The 20,815-nt window shown below is 42.3% G+C and overlaps 1 protein-coding gene across 1 annotated transcript in view; it reads right to left on the bottom strand.

Moving 5' to 3' along the window:
- The window catches only part of Ttn (titin), a 275,595-nt gene that overhangs the window by 102,552 nt on the left and 152,228 nt on the right, over nucleotides 1–20,815 (bottom strand). Inside the window, 25 exon segments of the mRNA XM_051166126.1 lie at nucleotides 2,319–2,461; nucleotides 3,213–3,339; nucleotides 3,937–4,076; nucleotides 4,168–4,434; nucleotides 5,195–5,461; nucleotides 5,581–5,847; nucleotides 5,970–6,096; nucleotides 6,240–6,379; nucleotides 6,469–6,732; nucleotides 6,848–7,114; nucleotides 7,477–7,740; nucleotides 7,837–7,963; nucleotides 8,270–8,409; nucleotides 8,730–8,832; nucleotides 8,834–9,006; nucleotides 9,338–9,616; nucleotides 9,756–10,157; nucleotides 10,770–10,817; nucleotides 12,103–12,192; nucleotides 12,501–12,563; nucleotides 15,306–15,392; nucleotides 16,119–16,193; nucleotides 17,064–17,144; nucleotides 19,316–19,387; nucleotides 20,640–20,753. Of these exon segments, the coding sequence (XP_051022083.1) occupies nucleotides 2,319–2,461; nucleotides 3,213–3,339; nucleotides 3,937–4,076; nucleotides 4,168–4,434; nucleotides 5,195–5,461; nucleotides 5,581–5,847; nucleotides 5,970–6,096; nucleotides 6,240–6,379; nucleotides 6,469–6,732; nucleotides 6,848–7,114; nucleotides 7,477–7,740; nucleotides 7,837–7,963; nucleotides 8,270–8,409; nucleotides 8,730–8,832; nucleotides 8,834–9,006; nucleotides 9,338–9,616; nucleotides 9,756–10,157; nucleotides 10,770–10,817; nucleotides 12,103–12,192; nucleotides 12,501–12,563; nucleotides 15,306–15,392; nucleotides 16,119–16,193; nucleotides 17,064–17,144; nucleotides 19,316–19,387; nucleotides 20,640–20,753 (4,127 nt within the window).

The following is a 20,815-nucleotide window of genomic DNA, read 5'->3' as shown; positions in this document are numbered from 1 at the left end:
TAGAATATATTCTCTGTCACTTAAGTGTGTTGCCCAGAATATAGTGGATTTTCAATAAATGGCTTAAGTAGAAAATAGTTAATGTAGTCAAGTAAAAAGCAACCAAAATATAATAAATATATAATATTTATTATAAAAATATAATAGATAAAACAAATCAAAAGGAATGCCAAATATTTTTGGTAGAATATGTAATGATATTACTAATAGTTATCCTTTAAAATATTAATTTATAATGAGGCTTACTGGTGGAACACAGAAAGCATTACTAAGCTGTTAAAATTTAAATACAAAATTATCAAAAGCCACTGAGATTAAAAACCAAAAATGAAAGAAAATTATAGTTTATTTCTAAAATGCTGCCTCCCAGTTCCCATGGTATGCTGTTTTGTCTGTTTGACTGTTGGTGTAGAAGTTAAAGATTTTACAAGAAGCGTAGATAAAAGGCCTGAGTTAAACTGACAGGAACAAGTTTGTGCTAATTGACTTAACTGAAAAAAAGAAAAAACCTACAAAATGTAAGAAATGAACATGCCACTCTGTGGTTGGTTCACACTCAAATTCCTTATGAAAAGAGACATTTAAGAGATGCAAGATCAAGTTCATAAAAAGGATTACTATTTTGGGAGGCTACAGGGTCGGATTAACATTCCTATGCACCGGGACTCGCTGAGCCACCCTCTGGCTCCAGGGGCTCCACCCTTCCTAACCTAGCAAAAAAAAAAAAAAAAAAAAAAGCAAGAGTTTTAGGAATCTACATGTTAAGTCAAAATAGGTTTTGCATCAGCATAGAGAGTCATCTTTATTTTCTAGTTAAAAACAAAATAACAAAACAACAACAAAAATAACTACTCCTAGTTGACCCCAAATAAAGTACCTAGACCATTGAATAGGAAAACAGATAGATGTATGTATTACAACAAAAACCATGAGGTGAGCCTCGTGCACAGTTCAGTATTTAGAAGACTTTGTTGTGAGGGAAGATTTCTGATGTGCAAATGAATTCTCATGCTACAGCTGGAATGTTCTGCTGCCTTTTTAACATGGTAACTGTGGAGACCAAAGGTCATGGTCCTCACCTGCCACCTGACTGTTACTGAGCTATGGCTCAGTCTTTTAGCAGAATGCTAATTTGTTGTTGTTGTTTAAGACTGGGTTTCTCTGCATAGCCTTGGCTGCCCTGGACTCACATTGTAGACCAAGTTTGTTTCCACAGAGATCCCCCTGCCTGTATCTCTGTGAGTGAGTACTGGGGACTGAAGGTGTGTGCCACCAGGACTGGCTTAGAATGCTATTTTTAAAAAATCTGTTTTCAAACATCTGCATGAAGGCAATGCCCTCTAATACTTCAGCCTCTTTGTGAAACTAAATCCCCTTCCAATGAATTTTTTTTTTAGCGTTCAAACTTTGATTTGTATAGAAGTTTTACATATGGTCAGTATTATTTTCTGAAATATTGGGCAATGCAAAAACCATAGAACAATGAAATGCCCGTATTTTTCTGTTTTAAGAATTCAAAACGCATGGTGATTTAGCAAGCTAATTTGAATTGCATAAGTTTAATTTCCTGACCCAGACAGGACCCCAGGGGTACAGAATATAAAGGTCAATTTAGGTAAATTGAATTTTGGGTCTATCACTTTTGGGTTGAATATTGAGCCCCAGGAATGTTAGGAAAAGCTAAGGTAATTTACCCAAACTTCTCAAGAGTTTATTCATTCACACATAGGGATCGCAGCAGCCTTCTTTCTCCCCTGCTCCACCAGCTGCACTTTAAATAGTCCTCTTGCATTCCAGAATTTGCACAGCCCAAAGCACTTGAGTGTTAAAAATAGTCTTGGAGAAATGCTAGAAGTTATCTCTTTGACTCTATCAACTGCCCAAAATGGAGTCCCAGGCTCCTCTTAGTCCGCTTATATGTAGACCGCTAGATAGCTCAGGGAAGGAGGAGTCAGAAAGCTTTAGGCACAGGGCTGCTGCCATGAACCCCTTAGAAAGCCCCTTTGCACTACTGCTTTTCACCACTCGTACAAGCTAGCCTCGATGGCCAATTAACATCTGCCTGTTTTCCCCTTTCCTAGAAAAACTATAATTTGATCATATTTTTAAAATATTATTTCTATTTAAGTTAAAAAAAAAAAAAAAAACTACCAACAGGTAAAACCTAAGGTAAATTTGAAAACCACACCTAATACTTTTGGCAGAAATCAAGCCAGAGGCTGCGGAGGGAGCACGTTAGCAAGCACAAAGCAAAGGGCAATCAATGTAAGTGGCCCCAAGGGAAAGGCAAAGCCACAACCTGGGTGCCTGCTCCTCACCTTGTCGTTAGGCTCCAGTTTCTTCCCTTTGAGGTACCACTCCACTGGGATATCCTCATAAGAGAGCTCGCAGTCAAAGGTGGCCGTCTCCCCTGCAGTCACTGTGACATCCTTGAGGGGTCTCAGAAGACCAATTACCCGTGCTTTGCGAGAGGAAACAAAGCGCCTTGTATTATTCATTCTGTAATTCCCCAGGAATAAACCGGTTTAGTTCTTCACTTCCATGGTTGTTTTCTTCAAGGAGGAAAGAGCCACAGGACTGGCTGCTGCTTTAACTCCCATGTGTACGTGGCCCCGAGGTGCTGAGAAGGGGAGAGCTGACGGCCAAAGAGCCGGTATTTGTAGGAGCCCCTTCTTCAGGATACACAAGGTCAGCAAGAAATCTGGGCTGCATCTGTCTCTCTGCCAGGCGTCAAGTTCCTCTTGCTACATAAGGTATGTGACCTCCAAAATAACTAAGGCTCTGATTGGGAGAGACAAGGGGTCCTTGGCCCCACAGCCTGTTCGTGTCCATCAACCACTTTGCACCTTCCAAAAATGGGAACCTAATTTTTCTGCCTCCCTTCTTGAGTTGAAAATGCCCACACAGCATAGGCCGCCTCCATGGGCCTACAGCTGGACCGTCACTTGAGCTACTGAGAATTTCTCAGTTCTTAGTGTATGCTTACCTACTCTGAATAAAAGGATTGCTAAAGCTGAAAAAATCTGACTTGCTTAATTTGTTATTGTTATTCAAATGGAAAAGTCAGCGAGAATGTCAAGACTTTAGAATCCGAAAGACTTTTATATCCGGAGGTCAAGAAGTAAATACAAGAAAGCCGGATTTTATACAAGAATAGTACCTTACATTACCAATTAACTTCACGTGTTTTACCAAAAATGCATAACACTTACGCTTAACTCGGAGGTGGGCACTAGTTTTGACATTGGCAGCTTGGAAATCTACGCCCCCAGTCTGGTCCAGGCGGCAGTTGTGTAAAATAAGAACATGTATCTTGCCTTCTTCTTTAATCTCACATTCCTGTGACAAAGAAGAGAGACAATTTTTCATGCTTAGTAATGTTGAGACCTTTTCCCATAGGTATAGTATATAATTTATAAGAGAATGCTACAAGTGAATGGTGACACACACGCACATTTTATATATGAAACACAGCTCCTGGGTACTATTAGAAAAACTATTCTTTTTTTTTTTAAAGGTTTATTTATTTACTATGTATACAGTGTTCTTTCTGCATGTACAGAGGGCACCAGATCTTATTACAGATGGTTGTGAGCCACCATGTGGTTGCTGGGAATTGAACCCAGGACCTTTGGAAGAGCAGCCAGTGCTCTTCACCTCTAAGCCATTTCTCCAGCCCAGAAAAACTATTTTTTTTAGCTACGTAAATCTGAACGAGAGGCAGTATAGAATGCATATACTGTGCTGGACACGAATCAATGTAAAGGTGACCTTCCGAGCCCCTGCATAGATCCCAGCATCTCTCTTTTGCTGTTGGTCCCATATAGAACCGGACACCATGCTTTAAATGCCCCGCATGCACTCTGACTTTTCGCCTGTCCTTTTCCATTTCACACTATCCCTCTTAAGTGCTGACAGGTTCAGAAATAGCCGTACAGGTGTTTGGAGCAGCGCCTCCCCCTTGAGTTTCCAGTTGGCGTGGATATCATCCTCGGAGATTTCGGTTTCAAAGCGTGCCGACTCAGTCTCCATCACCTCGACACTGTATAGGGGTCGCACCAGCTTAATTTCCCGATCTGGAAAAATGAAGGGTCAGCATGTGCCATTAGTCGCTGGCAGAAGCGACTCCTGTGGCATCTGAAGGGAGACTCATGGAAATTTCCTCACCTTCAATATCAAGCTTTCCGGAGGTCTGGTCTGTCCCACAGTCACAGGTATATTGGCCAATATCGGATTTCAAGGCTTTCTTGAGGATCAGCATACGCTTCTTGCCATCAGCCTTAATAACAACATTTTTGGACGGCTTTATTTCCTTCCCGTCCTTAAACCATTTCACGGGTGCGTCCGCTTTGCTGATTTCGCACTGGAGAATCACTTCGTCCTTCTCCACGCCTGTGTAATCTTGAAGTTTCCCTGTGAAATATGGGTCTCCCTCTGCAGGAGAAAATAAGTGGAGAACCGTCATCCACCTGAGAGCTGGGGACCCCCGAGGGGTTTAATGGTATCTCAGAGAGTTTCAAATACGCTTTAAAATGACACCAAGTGGTTCATCACTTAGCATCTTTAGTTTCTAAATGTTGGAAAGCGAATCAGGACACAGGATTTAATGATTCAAACTCATCTGCAGTATGTTTGGACTTTCAAAAAATTACCAATAAGTTAAAGGACACTGTGCAGTTGAGCCCCTGTGCAGGTCCCTTTGCCATTTGTCCAGTTTCCCAAGTTTCTTATGCACTCTTATTAAGCTTTAGAGTTGCATCATTTTCCTCTATCAATAGTTTGCCATGAGAGTGTCTATGTATGTGAGACTTCATAAACAGATTTTCTTATAGGAAAGACCAAGGAGACTATGAGACTTACTAAATCCCTGTAGCCTCTCTCTGTTGAAATTTGAAAGCCTACTCCTCTCAAATAATTTTGATAAAGGAGAAAGTATGCATTTTTATTTTTCCAGATAAGCCCGTTTTAACCTGATTTTGGCTATTTTGCGGGCCTAGGATAATGATGATGACCTTACTCCTCTGTAGTTTTGGGTAAATGTATTTCAGATACACACTTGGCAATGCGTGTGATGGTTCCTCAGGCATTTTTTTTTTTTCATGTAGAATTACACTCAGAGGACTGTTTCATATCACATGCACTTTACATTTTGCTGTTGAACCCTGAATGGAATTAGGCTTTAGGGAACACCTACCCAGCACGGTGAGCTTCGCTTCTGAACTTATTCCCATCGCCTCCACTTTAATCTGGGAGGTGTCGTCAATAGACAGGTCTTTGAATGTGATCGAGTGCGTTTTCCCTTCATCATGCATGGAGACCCGCTTGCTGGTGTGCAGGCGCTGGTCGTTCTTGAACCAGCTCACGGGGATGTTGTCATGGGACAACTCTACGGTAAACACCGCGTCTTCCCTCTCCTTGGCGGTCACATCCTTGAGCGGGGTTAGGAATTTGAGTCGGATACCTGTCAAAGAAAACTCAAACTCATCATTTCCGTCACTTTGACAGGAAAATGGAAAATTAAATGCAAAAAAGAAACCATATAATTCTATAGACAGCCTATAGAACAACAAAAAACGTTACCTTCAATGATCAGTTTGCCGCTGGTGCGTTTATCTTCAGCTTCAAACATGTACTTGGCTTCATCTTCAAAAGCAGCCGACTTGATGACCAGCGAGTGCCTGGTACCATCCTTGATGAGTTCAAATCGGTCGTCCCCTGTGAGTTCCTGGGTTCCTTTCAGCCAGCGGAAGGTTTTAGGCTCTCTGGACACTTCGCACTCAAATTTAGCCTCGTCTTTCTCAAAAACTTTGACGTCGCTGAGAGGCGTGATGAAGATGAGCGGCAATTCTGAAAGAAAGGCCCAAGCCGACCACGTCAGAGCATGCTTACCTTCAGCCCCGTCAACTCTGGGTGTTAACAAGGACCTTTGTACAACAAGCGCTAAAAGGAGGCCTTTGTATGCAGCGTACCTTTCACTTTCAGATTGGCTGCTGACTTGGCGTTGGCGGCCTGGAAGGAAATCTCCCCAGTCATATCCAGCTGACAGTTATAAAGAACCAAGACGTGTTTCTTCCCATCCTCGATGATCTCACAGTCCTGTGAAGAGTGAGCAGAGACAGTATTTACACATGTGGGACTTGCCGCACACCACCAAGGAATTGTGCTTTTAAGGGGACGGGGAGGGCCTGAAGAAACAAGCAAGCCCCTCCTATCTGGTCAGCTCTCCTGCAGTCACTTACAGGAGAAGCGGTCAAGGGCTCTCCCTTTAACTTCCACTGGCCGTGCACATCAGGCTCCGACAGTTCGATTTCAAAGCGGGCTGTTTCACCCACAAACACTTCCACGCCGTACAGAGGTTTTTCCACCTTTATGAGTCGAGCTGAAAGCATCAAAGTTCTGTGAGTGAGACGGAGCCAAAACACATTGCCATCTCTGAGATGGGGAAGCTTACGTTTGGGGGTAACTCACCCTCAACGGTGACGTTGGCCTTGGTGGTGTCCGTGCCACAGTCACACACGTATTCGCCCTTGTCTTTAAGCTCTGCCTTCTTGATCTTTAAGATGCGACGCAGGCCGTCTGTCTTGACAGAGTGTTTGGGCGAAGGCACAATCTCTTCCCCATCTTTGAACCATTTCACCGGCACGTCTTTACTCAATTCACACTTGAGGATGATCTCATCCTTCTCAACGCCGGTCTTGTCGTGTAATTTCACAGTGAAGTAGGGGTCGGCTTCTGCCAAGACACCCAGCAAGCATATCATGAGGCACATGTGGGGACGCAAGCCTGTCAAACACCCTGGGGGTGGAAATGCAGAGTGGCTGCCCATTCAGAACCTGGCCCCACTTACCCAAGACCTTCAGGTTGGCTGTGGAGCTAAGGTTCTTTACTTGAGCTTTGATCTGTGAGATGTCATCCAGTGTCACCTCTCTCATTTCCAGTTTATACGTCTTTCCTTCAGAGGACATGAGCACCGTCCTGGTTGTGTGCAGCTTGACGTCGTTTTTGAACCAGACTACGTGCATTTTTTCATGAGAGAGCTCACAGGTGAAGGTTGCCGTTTCGCCTTCTTTTACTGTTTGATCTTCCAGAGGTGATATGAACTTCAGTCTTATGCCTACAGGGCAAGAAGGCAACACATTGAGGAACACCGGCCACTTCCAGAAAGATTCTGCTCTACTGTGTGTGGGTTAAAATGCAGCTATCTCATGGGGGCATTTATTTGTTCCTTTTAGATGAGGTTATTCTTTATTTTAAAAGTTGTGGGTTTTTATTTTTGTGAGGGGTAGTTTTGTGTGTATGTGTGTGTGTGTGTGTGTGTGTGTGTGTGTGTGTGTGTATGCTCTATGACACTATGAAAGTAAAGTAGTATTGACACTTGCCACTAATTGCTAGCTCTTAGAACTCGGTGTCCTGTCTTTAAATTAATTGGAGAATCAATCTAGGACACCTATACACAGCTCATTAATAGGCTGTTACCTGTCACAAATAACTGTGCTGACGTCTTCTTGCCCTCCACCTCTGCAGTATAGACCCCTTCGTCATCAAACTGGGAATCGTTGATGACGAGCATGTGTTTTTTTCCATCAGCAATGATATCAAATTTGTCTGATGCCTTGATTATATCAGGCCCTTTAGACCATATGACGTTCGCCTCTCTGGTGAGGACACATTCAAACCGAGCCTGCCGCTTCTCTGGGACAGTCACATCCTTCAGGGGCACGGCAAAGTCAAGCTCGATTTCTGAAAACAAACAGCAAGAAAAACGATGTGGCGTTTCAGCTGCAGAGGGAGGGGAGATGGAGCTGAGCCCACCCCTCGGGCTCTGAAGCCCTGTACCTTTGACTGTCAGGATGGCAGTTGTGACCGCGTTGCAAGCCTGGTAGAGGACTTCACCAGCTTGGTCCAGCTTCACTTTGTGCAAAGTTAAGAAGCGTTTCCCACCTTCGGCTTTGATTTCACAAGTCTGAAAGAAACGAAGGGGCAGCTTTCATTAGCGTTTGCACAAGACCAATTCCCTAGAGAATACTTCTGACACAGATTTCTACCAAGTGTCAAACAGTGCACTAATGAACATATAAGCAAAGCAGGGGCATCAGAAAAGTTTGCGAAATTTGATCCAAGTTGTCCACAAAGAATGCGTGAAATCACTTCCCTCCTTCGAGGGTTTAGAAACGCACGCGCACTGTTATTACATGAAGCCTGCGTATCGAACTTAAGTGAGACCATAGCGATTTTACAGGACTGGCGACTTCCAGTGGGAGGAACTCACAGGCGAGGGCCGCAGAAGTTCTCCCTTCAGCTTCCACTCCCCAGGAATGTCCTCCTCTGAGATTTCTGCATCAAAGCTGGCACTTTCCTTCTCATAGACGGTGACATCTTCTATCGGCTTAAGCAGCTCAACGTCACGCTCTGTATCAGGCAGATGAAGTAACAATGTTTCAGATAACCTACCCATATGCCACCTATTTCAAATTAAGAAATTCGTACATGCATATGTTTTGACCAAATCTATCCGGACTCCCTCCTCTTTAACTCTTCTCTTACCCACTCTTTTTCCGTCCTAACATCCTATGATCACTCTTTTAAAAGACGAACACACTACCGAGTCTACCTAGTGCTCCCTCTGTGAGCTTGGGTGTAGGGTTAATTTCTGTATTTTTTTGGTGTGCTTTGTTGCTTTACACACGCATGAGATGTATGTCGGTGAGTGTCAGGTGAGAGGCTTGTACCTCCGAGGGTCAGCTTTGCCGGGTATCTTTTCCCTTCGATCTCCACTGCGTACTCGTCGATATCTTCGGGCATGGCGTTCTTGACTTTAAGGATGAGGTGGTTTTCCTTCCTTCAGTATCTCGGTCTTGTCATTTGGCTCCATGGGGAGCTCGTCGTAGCCTTTGAACCACTTGATGTTCGGCGTGTCCTTGGCTATGTCGCAGGTGAACACAGCTGTCCCCTTGGGCTTCACATGCTGGTCTCGGATAGGCTTCACCAGCCATTCCCTAATGATTTCTGTTGGGAACAGAGCGAGGGAGGATAAAATGAGCGCTTTAGGCACTGTCAGACACCTGGAAAATTAATGAGACCGGATGTAATTTGCCTATGACATGCTGACATTCCTCCTTTTTAGGAAGGTATCAATGAGACTTTTGGTATTCAGATATTGGGAAACAGTTATTCCGTTTGCTTAGTATAGAAAGAACAATTCCTTAGCAAGGAGCTAACTATGTATACATGTATACTGTAGTGTATACGTTAGAAATAAGCCTCATTTTGCTGCCTATGCTGCTTTCAAATTCATGTGCCCGAGCAGCCCTCTCACCTCCGCCTCCCGTGTCCTCACCTACTACTTTCACACAGGAAGAGCACTCCAGGTTGTTGGCATTTTCCACAGTTACTGTGTATGTTCCAGCATCAGTGTCATCTGCGTCGTTGATGGTCAGGGCCCGCATCAAGCCGATGACGCCCGGCACAATCCTGCCGGGTTTCTCCACCACGATCTTACCGTCCTTCCTCCAGACCACGTCACGCTCTTTGTTCAGCTCACAGCTCAAGTACAATGGCTGCCCCTTGACCACCGTGACTTCCTCCTCCAGTGTTTTCACAAACCGCACAGGAAGTTCTGTGGAGAGATTCGATCAGATGTAAAGTTTCTGACAAAGCAAAACTCGTAGAGGGTTTGCCTGAAACTACAATGAGTGCTGCTGCTGAGGTCTCTTTTGTAAGGCTTCATTTAGACCATGAGTGGAGCTGAGCGTTACCTTCTACGATGAGCTTAGCAGTGGATGTCTTCTCCTTGTTGCCCAAACGTAGCACACAGGTGTATTCCCCAGCATCGGACAGCTGCACGTCGATGATATGCAGCTTTCTGTCTTTACCGTCTGCGATGAACCTGTGCTTTGGGCTCTCACGGATGTTGCTACCGTCCTTCATCCAGGTTGTAATGGCAGTGGATGGGGAGACCAAACACTCAAAGATGGCAGAAGAGCCCACAGACTCTGCCTCTGTCAAGACGATGTCTTTGATTTCTTTGACGAATTTCAGGGGCACGGCCTTCAGTTGGTAGGTGAATGGAGCTTCATCGGGAGGTTTCTCCCCGCCGCTTCCTGGTCTGAGCTTTTTCCTTTCAGCTTCTATTGGTGAAGGAGTCTTTTTGGCTACACCTAATTCAAAGCAAAGTGGAAAGTTAATTGGGCATCTCCATGTGCGTCACAAAGTATATGTAAAGTGATGAGGATACAGAAAGAGAGAAAGATATGACAACTGGAAAGTCAGAATGAAGATAAAAAAGCCCAAGAAATAATAGGCACACTGTATTTTCTCAAGTTTAAGTCTTGTGTGTAAAATATCCACATTAATGTACAATTTAAAAAAAAGATTTATTTATTATGTATACAACATTCTGCCTGTATGTATACCTGCCTACCAGAAGAGAGCACTAGATTTCATTAAAGATGGTTGTGAGCCATCATGTGGTTGCTGGGAATTGAACTCAAGACATCTAGAAGAGCCGACAGTGCTCTGAATCTCTGAGCCATCTCTCCAGCCCCAATTATTTTACTTGTTATGAATATATATACATGGATGAAAAATCAAGATACAAATTCATCATGGTAAAGTTTGTTTTTCTTTTTTTTATATCTACTTGAATAACACTAGTAGCAATATCAGAAATAAAGATTATAATAAAAGTTGAAAACGTTTCCCCTTGAGTATAACATCCCGGAATTTCCAAGGCAAGATGTTACCACAGGTCTGAGAGATGTGAAACTCACCTTTGATGGGACCTTTTGGCTTGGCTGCTTCGTCTTTAGGTTTGGCTTCTGAAATTAAAAAGATTGGCATTTGTGCAATTTTAATTCTTATCAGTAAACCGTCTTGGATGAGTCATGTTCTTTGTTATAAATACTAACATATAAAGCAAAATAGCTCCATTTATGTGGCTTCTATGGAGAACACATCAGCATTTCCAAGAAGGCATATTGTGAAATTAATGTGACCAGGCTAAATTGCCAACAAATTAGGATTAAAAAATTCTTTTAGAGTCTAAGGATAAGATCATTGGTCAAGGATCTGCTAGCACGTACAATACCTTGAGCCCAATTATTATAATTAATTAATACAAATAAAACTTTTGATAAGTGTCATTATTCTCTTTCTATATCTGGAAGGCTCAATATTGATCTGTGAGAAAGGTTTTTGCCCTTGCTTATTATGGAAAAGGTTTTTACATGATAGTTTATATATTAATTATATGAACCAAAGAAATTGAAATTACCAAAAGCCCCTTTCATTTTTTTTTTTTAGTATAGAAATTGAGTAGATTAATAAATCCAGAGAACACTAAGGGAATTAGCCCAATGAGAGTCATTACCTTTTTCTGAACAATGATCAAATCATAGATACTGGTGATTAAATATAGCATAAATATTAGTAATTAAAGTATATTTTTAAAATATTATATATTTATTTCCAATCACTAAATGCAGTCAAAGTCCAAGTAATTGTGGGTAATTTAAAATAAAAATTTAAATTACTTAAACAAAAAAATCAATAAAAAAATTTAAAGTGACTTAGCAACTTGTCAGAGGCCATTTTGGATGTAACCACATCCAGTTAGTTTTGGTTTTAAATGATCACTTGAATGACAACCTACTAAGGAGTTCAAATATCAGTAGTAAGTATCTTGTTTAAACTTAAGTATCATTAAATATATTCACAAAACTGTGAAACCATCAGTATTTGTTATTAAACTTGCATCATCTCAAAATTCAATATCCTTTTTTTTTTTTTTTTTTTTTTTTTAGATGAGAAATGTTGCTATAGGGCACAAGGATATAATTTGTTCCATGAGATTCCTGTTCATGTTCCGTGGGAGAGTTTGTCTCCTAAAGCCAATCACCATCAAACATTCATTCATTAATCTCAAAAGAATATGAAAGAATGCCTTGCCGGGCTTCACCACACAAACACAACGTGTGTGGACTGTATCAGGTGAGGAAAATGCAAGACTTCGCCATACACCCTCGGACTTGACAGGATGCCCCAAACTTTAATGCAGTGTGAGGCCAGCACACAAGTTAGCAAAAAGGGAACCAAGGATCGTACCTGCTTTCTTCCCAACCACAGGCGCTGTCACTGGGGCAGCAATGGGAGTGGGGGCCGGCTCTATGGGTGGCGCCTTCATGGTTTTCACCTCTGTGGAGAGAAGATGCCCACTGTATGAGCACATCCACTCTTCGCCTCCTACAGCAACTACACTTGCTGGCCTGTTTGCCTTTCATGATGTAATGTCGACATCTTCAAATAGCTAGTTTTTTCTGAGAGCACTATCTGAGCATACTGAGATATCAGAAATCATTGGAGAACAATGATTTCGTGTTTTATTTAATGTACATCACTTTTAAACGTAAAAAACCTATTTTATTTTTCATTTGCTACCTTGCTACCTGTGGTTTGTGTGGTACTTGAAGAGAGACGTTCACCTTGAGGGTGAGCCTGCTTACCTGGCTCAGGCTTTGGCTTTGGTTCGGGTCCAGGGAGTGGTATTGCTGGCTTGATTTCAGGAACTGAAATAATTTACAGGAACAATCAAGTTATCACAATACTTCGTAGTATTTTTCACAGAGGCAAAACTACAGCTAAGCAAATCTAATATACATGGGGATATTAGGATTTATACATATATAGTTAGCAAATTAAGTATTTGATGTAAAACTTTTTTCATGTTCAACTTAAAAAAACGTAGTAAGAATCTGATTGGATGTGAAGTTAATCAGCTTGTTATTCATCCCTAGTAACTTACTAAACAAGCTGGTGACTACTAGCAAGTTGACGGGGGTGGAGAGGTGGGGGTGGCGGGGGTGGGGGGGGTAGGCAAGAGAACAGGATGCGGGTGTGATGACTGCTCACGATGTCAGACAAGGATACTGTGACGCTGTGCGGATGCGTGTGATGACTGCTCACCATGTCAGACAAGGACACTGTGACGCTGTGCGGATGCATGTGATGGCTGCTCACCATGTCAGACAAGGACACTGTGACGCTGTGCGGATGCGTGTGATGGCTGCTCACCATGTCAGACAAGGATACTGTGACGCTGTGCGGATGCAGGTGATGGCTGCTCACGATGTCAGACAAGGACACTGTGACGCTGTGCGGATGCGGGTGATGACTGCTCACCATGTCAGACAAGGACACTGTGACGCTGTGCGGATGCGGGTGATGACTGCTCACCATGTCAGACAAGGACACTGTGACGCTGTGCGGATGCGGGTGATGGCTGCTCACGATGTCAGACAAGGACACTGTGACGCTGTGCGGATGCGGGTGATGGCTGCTCACGATGTCAGACAAGGACACTGTGACGCTGTGCGGATGCGGGTGATGACTGCTCACCATGTCAGACAAGGACACTGTGACGCTGTGCGGATGCGGGTGATGGCTGCTCACGATGTCAGACAAGGACACTGTGACGCTGTGCGGATGCGGGTGATGGCTGCTCACCATGTCAGACAAGGACACTGTGACGCTGTGCGGATGCGGGTGATGGCTGCTCACGATGTCAGACAAGGACACTGTGACGCTGTGCAGATGTGTGTGATGACTGCTCACCATGTCAGACAAGGACACTGTGATGCTGTGCGGATGTGTGTGATGGCTGCTCACGATGTCAGACAAGGACACTGTGATGCTGTGCGGATGCGTGTGATGGCTGCTCACGATGTCAGACAAGGACACTGTGACGCTGTGCGGATGCGTGTGATGGCTGCTCACCATGTCAGACAAGGACACTGTGACGCTGTGCGGATGTGGGTGATGGCTGCTCACGATGTCAGACAAGGACACTGTGATGCTGTGCGGATGCGTGTGATGGCTGCTCACCATGTCAGACAAGGATACTGTGACGCTGTGCGGATGCGGGTGATGACTGCTCACCATGTCAGACAAGGACACTGGGACTCTGTGCGGATGCGGGTGATGACTGCTCACCATGTCAGACAAGGACACTGTGACGCTGTGCGGATGCGTGTGATGGCTGCTCACCATGTCAGACAAGGACACTGTGACGCTGTGCGGATGTGGGTGATGGCTGCTCACGATGTCAGACAAGGACACTGTGATGCTGTGCGGATGCGTGTGATGGCTGCTCACCATGTCAGACAAGGACACTGTGACGCTGTGCGGATGCGGGTGATGACTGCTCACCATGTCAGACAAGGACACTGTGACGCTGTGCGGATGTGTGTGATGACTGCTCACCATGTCAGACAAGGACACTGTGACGCTGTGCGGATGCGGGTGATGACTGCTCACCATGTCAGACAAGGACACTGTGACGCTGTGCGGATGTGTGTGATGACTGCTCACCATGTCAGACAAGGACACTGTGATGCTGTGCGGATGCGGGTGATGACTGCTCACCATGTCAGACAAGGACACTGTGACGCTGTGCGGATGTGTGTGATGACTGCTCACCATGTCAGACAAGGACACTGTGACGCTGTGCGGATGCGTGTGATGGCTGCTCACCATGTCAGACAAGGACACTGTGACGCTGTGCGGATGTGGGTGATGGCTGCTCACGATGTCAGACAAGGACACTGTGATGCTGTGCGGATGCGTGTGATGGCTGCTCACCATGTCAGACAAGGACACTGTGACGCTGTGCGGATGCGGGTGATGACTGCTCACCATGTCAGACAAGGACACTGTGACTCTGTGCGGATGCGGGTGATGACTGCTCACCATGTCAGACAAGGACACTGTGACGCTGTGCGGATGTGTGTGATGACTGCTCACCATGTCAGACAAGGACACTGTGACGCTGTGCGGATGCGTGTGATGGCTGCTCACCATGTCAGACAAGGACACTGTGATGCTGTGCGGATGCGGGTGATGACTGCTCACCATGTCAGACAAGGACACTGTGATGCTGTGCGGATGCGTGTGATGGCTGCTCACCATGTCAGACAAGGACACTGTGACGCTGTGCGGATGCGTGTGATGGCTGCTCACCATGTCAGACAAGGACACTGTGACGCTGTGCGGATGTGTGTGATGACTGCTCACCATGTCAGACAAGGACACTGTGATGCTGTGTGGATGCGTGTGATGGCTGCTCACCATGTCAGACAAGGACACTGTGACGCTGTGCGGATGCGGGTGATGACTGCTCACGATGTCAGACAAGGACACTGTGACGCTGTGCGGATGCGTGTGATGACTGCTCACGATGTCAGACAAGGACACTGTGACACTGTGCGGATGCATTCTTAGAGACAACGGGGAATGTGTTGGGAGAATCCTACCTTTGCTTGGTTCTGGAACTTTCCTTTCCTTTGGTGCAGGCTCTGGAGGAGCTTCAACTTCAACAGGTTTCGGAGGTGGTTGTGGCTCTTTAAGGAAAGAAGATCATTGTCGAGTGTTAACTCAGAAAGCAGGTTACCTGAAAACTCAGACTGAAAAATTACTTCCCCCCAAATTCTAGTGATGGCTTTCATACAAATCCTACTTTATAGATTGGTTCTATTCCCTTTGCATGACCACGCTCATTTTTGTTTTTGTTTTTCATTCTTTCATTCCATCTACTTGGTTCCAATTTCTGATATCTCCTCCCTTCTAAAACAGCTCTCCTAAAGTAATCACTCCCTTTGACAAGAGGCAAATGGTAGCCATCAATCCACTGAAGAGTACCCAGATTTAGGAAGCTTTGCTAACACGCTCCTGTGGATTTATTCTATAGCCAACAAGATGATTCCAGTCATTCTTGTGGACAGAGCTTACAGGCGAAGTAATTAATACATAATAATGATGATGATAATAAGTTATTATCATCATCATTATTATTTATGGAAAAATGGACCTGGAAATTATTAATACTGATAAGAACAAATGCTATTCTTATTCCTAGCCGAAAGACCAAGAACTGTTTCTATTTGGGAATTACTGAAAAATATTAAAACAGAAAGCAGACAATGGAGCATATACATTACAGACAGATGAAATATGAAGCAATGTTTATGTTGAACGTCATTTACGTTTACAAAATAAACCTTTTGTTAAATGTCCACCTTTGTTGAAAGAGGGTGTCATAAGTTGCCATTTACGAAAATGATTCCTACCTTCTGGCTTTTTAACTTTTTCTACTTTTTTAGGTTCTACTTTAGGTTCTTCTTCTTCAGGTTTCTTTCTTAGAACTTAAAAGACAAAAAGGTTTATATGTAAACCGAGATGAGCTAATGACGATGTTGAACAAGCTTGCTGAACACAGATAATGTACAAAGCAAGGACAATGAGAGGCATGCAAGCAAGCACAGTGGGAGATGAGCATTTACATGGGAAATGCTTTTATTTCCCATAATCCCCCAAATGAAATTTACATTAATTCATATCAGACTTATAAACACTTCATTATCTCTCTAGATACTATGCCCAGAGACAGCTGTGGGGCAAAAATGGCTCAAATAAAAAATAAAATAAAATAAAAACTTGAATAGCAACAAATTCTAATAATTAAACAATTTATTGACAACTACTTAAATAAAAATGTTTAAGTGCAGAAATCTAAAGTAACGTAGCTTAGAAATCAATAACTTAGAATTTTATTTCTCATGAGTATCTTGCATCTATTTTTTTCACATTTAGTAGGAAAGATATGTTTAGTTTTATAAAAAGTGTTATTGGCTATAGTGATCTTGTGCCATACTGAAACTTAATACCTTTAGGTTTAAGTAGTTATGTGAACAGCATTTTAAAAGCTGAGTATATTTTATTTCACAATTTGGTTTTGAAAAATGACACCCACGGTCATCACTATTTTTAGAATAGTATCAGTTTAGTTGTATCTGTTAATCGATTTCAAAATACTATGAATGCTCACAAAATCTCTGCCATTTCTCTAAGAAGATTCAGCAATGATAACCTTTAATTTTTAATGGAACTATATTCAAATTTTAGTTGGAGAATCTAATTGAAATGAAATCAAGGGGTGGAAGGATTTTGTGAGCTTTCAGGTGAGTCCATTTTTCACGCTGTTGAAAACTGACATCGGTAGAGAAGTACTATACCGCTTTTCAGCACGACCTCCTCCTTTGGCTGGGGCTTAGGTTCAGGAAGTAATTTGCGAACTTTCTTTTCAGCTGTAGGCACTTAAAAGGATATGATTTCAAATTTGGTGTGAATTCATATAAAAATGGAATTGCAACAAAAAACCAACTCTACCCAAACCAGCTAACTAGAGTGTATCAAGGAACCATTTCTGTTGCACACACATCTACAGACTTTAAAAGCAGATGATAGACTTGAAGTTCTCTGTTCTACAAAGGTTTATATGATCCTCTGAGAGTTCAGGCACACTGACTACAAATCTGTTTTAGCAAGAACAGAATCTGTTGGTTCATAATGACTTCACAAATCTTTCATCAGAATGCAAGGATTCTCCACAGCATCTTCGCTCCACTCTGTAGCTGTTTTATATTTTGGGCTGTGAGCCTCCAACAACTGAGCCATTGCTCCAGTCCTTGTAGCTGCTTTAGTTGCCCAGGCTGGTGTTCCCCTGACTGACAGGGACACCGAACAGTGCAGGCAGGGGCTCCTGCCATTGCCTCAGCTTCCCACTGATGGAAACAGAAAACCAAAGAACGGCTGTGAACCTTGGTAATGAAGAAATATCATAGTTCACTTTCTGAACAAAAGTCAACTTCTGAAAGATCTCTTTTTTTAAAAAATTTTTTTTTTAAACTATAGAATTGTCTGATTTCAAAGCTAGTGTTAGAAGCTAACTTGTTCATAAATAAAACAATCTTTTTGAACTTAAATGAGCAAGGGATTGTAAGTGTCTTCTTGTTTCTGCAGTGAACACCAACCATAGGGGTGCTGCCATGTTGGAGCATGAGTTTAAATACAAAGACAATACCAAAACAGAAGTCAGTGACCACTGAGCCACTTGGAAACCATTCCTTTTGATGCACTGTTTTGTTCAATCACAGTACATTTTTGAGTTTCCCAGATAGTTCTATAAATTTTCTTGTTTGGTGCTCTTAAGCAGTTCATTGATTTTATTTTAATGTGATAAAGCTCATCTTGCTTGAATTTTACTTCAAAGACAAGCATAAAAGAGTCAAATGTATATTTCATTTAAAATAATCATGTTTGATAATGCCAAATGTTTGAAGTAAAATTTTCAGCTGAACATTAAAAAATTTTAAGTATGATAAATTATGCTGATCTTTATTACTATTTGTAAATTATTATTTTTAATGCAAAACTATTTTTTATTGACTGAACTTTTACAATAATGTGAGTTGAAATGGAAAAACTATACATTTCTTTATTTACACAATGCATATAACAAATTTTTTTCCATATTTTCTTTTTAGTTTATTTTTAAGATGTTGATATTTGAAACTCATACATTATTGAGGCAATTGTTCCTAAGGAAATCACATATTAATACATACTAATTTAATCCTTAATAATTTATAACTTTAATAATCTTATAATTTAATTGACCAAAATTATTTAGAAATTCCATTTTTACAAACCAGGGCAAGTATGTTCACATGGGTGATTATTCTAAAATTCTAGCATGATCAAGGAGAGAGTCGATGTGTTGATTATGCTGACAGGGCTCTGACACTCACTAAACTTATTAAAGACATTGTTTATTTTTAATTGACATTTTCTAGATTTATATGTTCTTGTTTGTCTTTATGGGTTAATTATGCAGGGAAAAAGACTGTCCACAGGAAAATCACTTTGGAAAATAACCTGCAGTGATGCTGGTATTTCCTTAAAACTTTGTGCACCTGGGAGAATGCCCCAGTGAGTGAGAAGAAAGTGGCCAGGGAGTCAGAGGCAACGGAAATCCCTAGGGATTGTCCAGCAGTATGCCAGGAGGATATGATCACAGGATTTGCAGTGCTTTCCACACAGATTAAAATGCTGATATCCAGGAAAAAAACCAAAAGCTTACTACTGTTCAGCATTTTGACCTAAAATGCCTCCTGATATCAATTTCATCTAACTAGTAAAGTTTGCTACGATTTAGCTTTAAAAATGCAAGTAGACATATGGAAATGGAAGACACAGATCAACAAAATGCATCCATATGATGTATGAAATTGATGGGAGACACAAGAAGCACCCAGCACTCCTGAGCTAGGACCACAGAAGCCACAAAAGTATGAGAAATGAATGGAACTATTCTACTTCTCTCATCCTTAAGAGAAAGAGGGGGGTTGGAAGAGCACTCCATGGCAACACAAAGAGTAAGATGGAGAGGTGGCCACACATGCGTCTCGGCCAGCCTGTGAGATACCTTTCAGTGGTGGTGTAGGCTCCACTTTTTCCACAACCTCGGGTTTTTCAGGGACTTTCTTCTTTGAAACAGCTTTAAAGAATTTTAAAGGATTTTTAAAAATTATTTGCATACTTAGTCTGAAGCAAAGGACTATTTTTTTTTTAACCACAAGAATCAAAGCCAAGCTTCTCTTATAATGAGAAAGTGTTAATAACAGCCAAGAACAGCCACCCAGAGAACGTTCGGAAGGAAGCCCACACGACAAGACAACAAAGTGCAGCTTTGCCCCATGCTTGGGTTCTCAAGAAGGAAGAGAATTTCTGTTCTTCATAAGCAGCCATTTTACGCCATGGGAACTGTATTCGAATAGGTGTCCCCACAATACGTCAGTCGACAGAGACCCTGCTTCTCTGTCACCTGAAACCCATGATGGTTTGAACAGGGCAAGATTTACCAAAAATAACTCTAGAAGATTCTGGCTCCATGCATGTATAAACATGGGTGAGGATATTCCTCGGGTAAGCCTACACCTGACCATTTCAGATTGGGAAACATAGCATTGAAAACAAGATAGCTTAAAAAAAAAAAAACTGAAGAAAAAAACAAGAATAAAATCATTGTATGTATGTTTATCATATAAAACGTGATCAGAAGATGTGTCCATGAGATTCAAGATAATACTTCATCAATTCAAAGGAAAAAAAAAAAACACACACAGAATGAAGAAGCTTTGATAAAGAGGTGCTAGATACCAAATACATTAAGGACCACACTTGCCAGCTACACTGAGAACCATATATTCTGGGTTTCTATTAGGCTTTTTAAAAAACTGAGAAAGCAGCATTGACAGGTCAACCATGTGCATTTTCAAGTTATATGAAAACACATCACCTACTGGACACCACATTTATGTTACTTATATTTAAAAGAGCATGCGGTTATTTAAAAATAAAAGGTTTGACTTCTATATAAATTTGAATCACTGCAGTGTTAAAAACATCTTCCAAAGATTCCTTAAGACGTTTTACATGCTTAAGACCAAGATACGCATAGCAATCAGGCTTTGAAATATAAAAAGACTTCCTCGCCATTCCACATGGAAAGTTAGTGGGGTACCACCAGCATTCAGAGGTCAAGGACTGTCTGACATTCTGGGCAGCAGGCATGGCTCCATAGCATAGCCCAAGACCCCCGGGGCAGTGGCAACATATCGCTATGCAATTCCCGCAGCATAGCCATGTCTGAACATAAGCACTCCCAGCAGCAGTGCATTTCTTGAAAGCGAAGTTTCTAGAAGTTTGAAGCAGATCAACAAGATATTGGAAGCGGCAGCATTTTGTACCTTTAAGTTGGAACATTTTCTCCTTCACGTCTTCCTTAGGCGGAGAAGGCGCGGGTGCTGGCGGTCTTGGTTTGAGTTTTGGTTTCTCGATAACCTTCTTTTCAGGCTCAGGTTCTTGAAAAAGTATTACAGGAGTGTTAGTAGAGGCACATATTAATTAGACTGTGTATGTACAG

The sequence above is a fragment of the Acomys russatus genome, chromosome 24 (assembly GCF_903995435.1).
Source record: "Acomys russatus chromosome 24, mAcoRus1.1, whole genome shotgun sequence".
NCBI classification, from domain to species: domain Eukaryota; kingdom Metazoa; phylum Chordata; class Mammalia; order Rodentia; family Muridae; genus Acomys; species Acomys russatus.
Note: the sequence above shows the minus strand (reverse complement) of the source record. Positions and strands in the feature narration are given on the sequence as shown.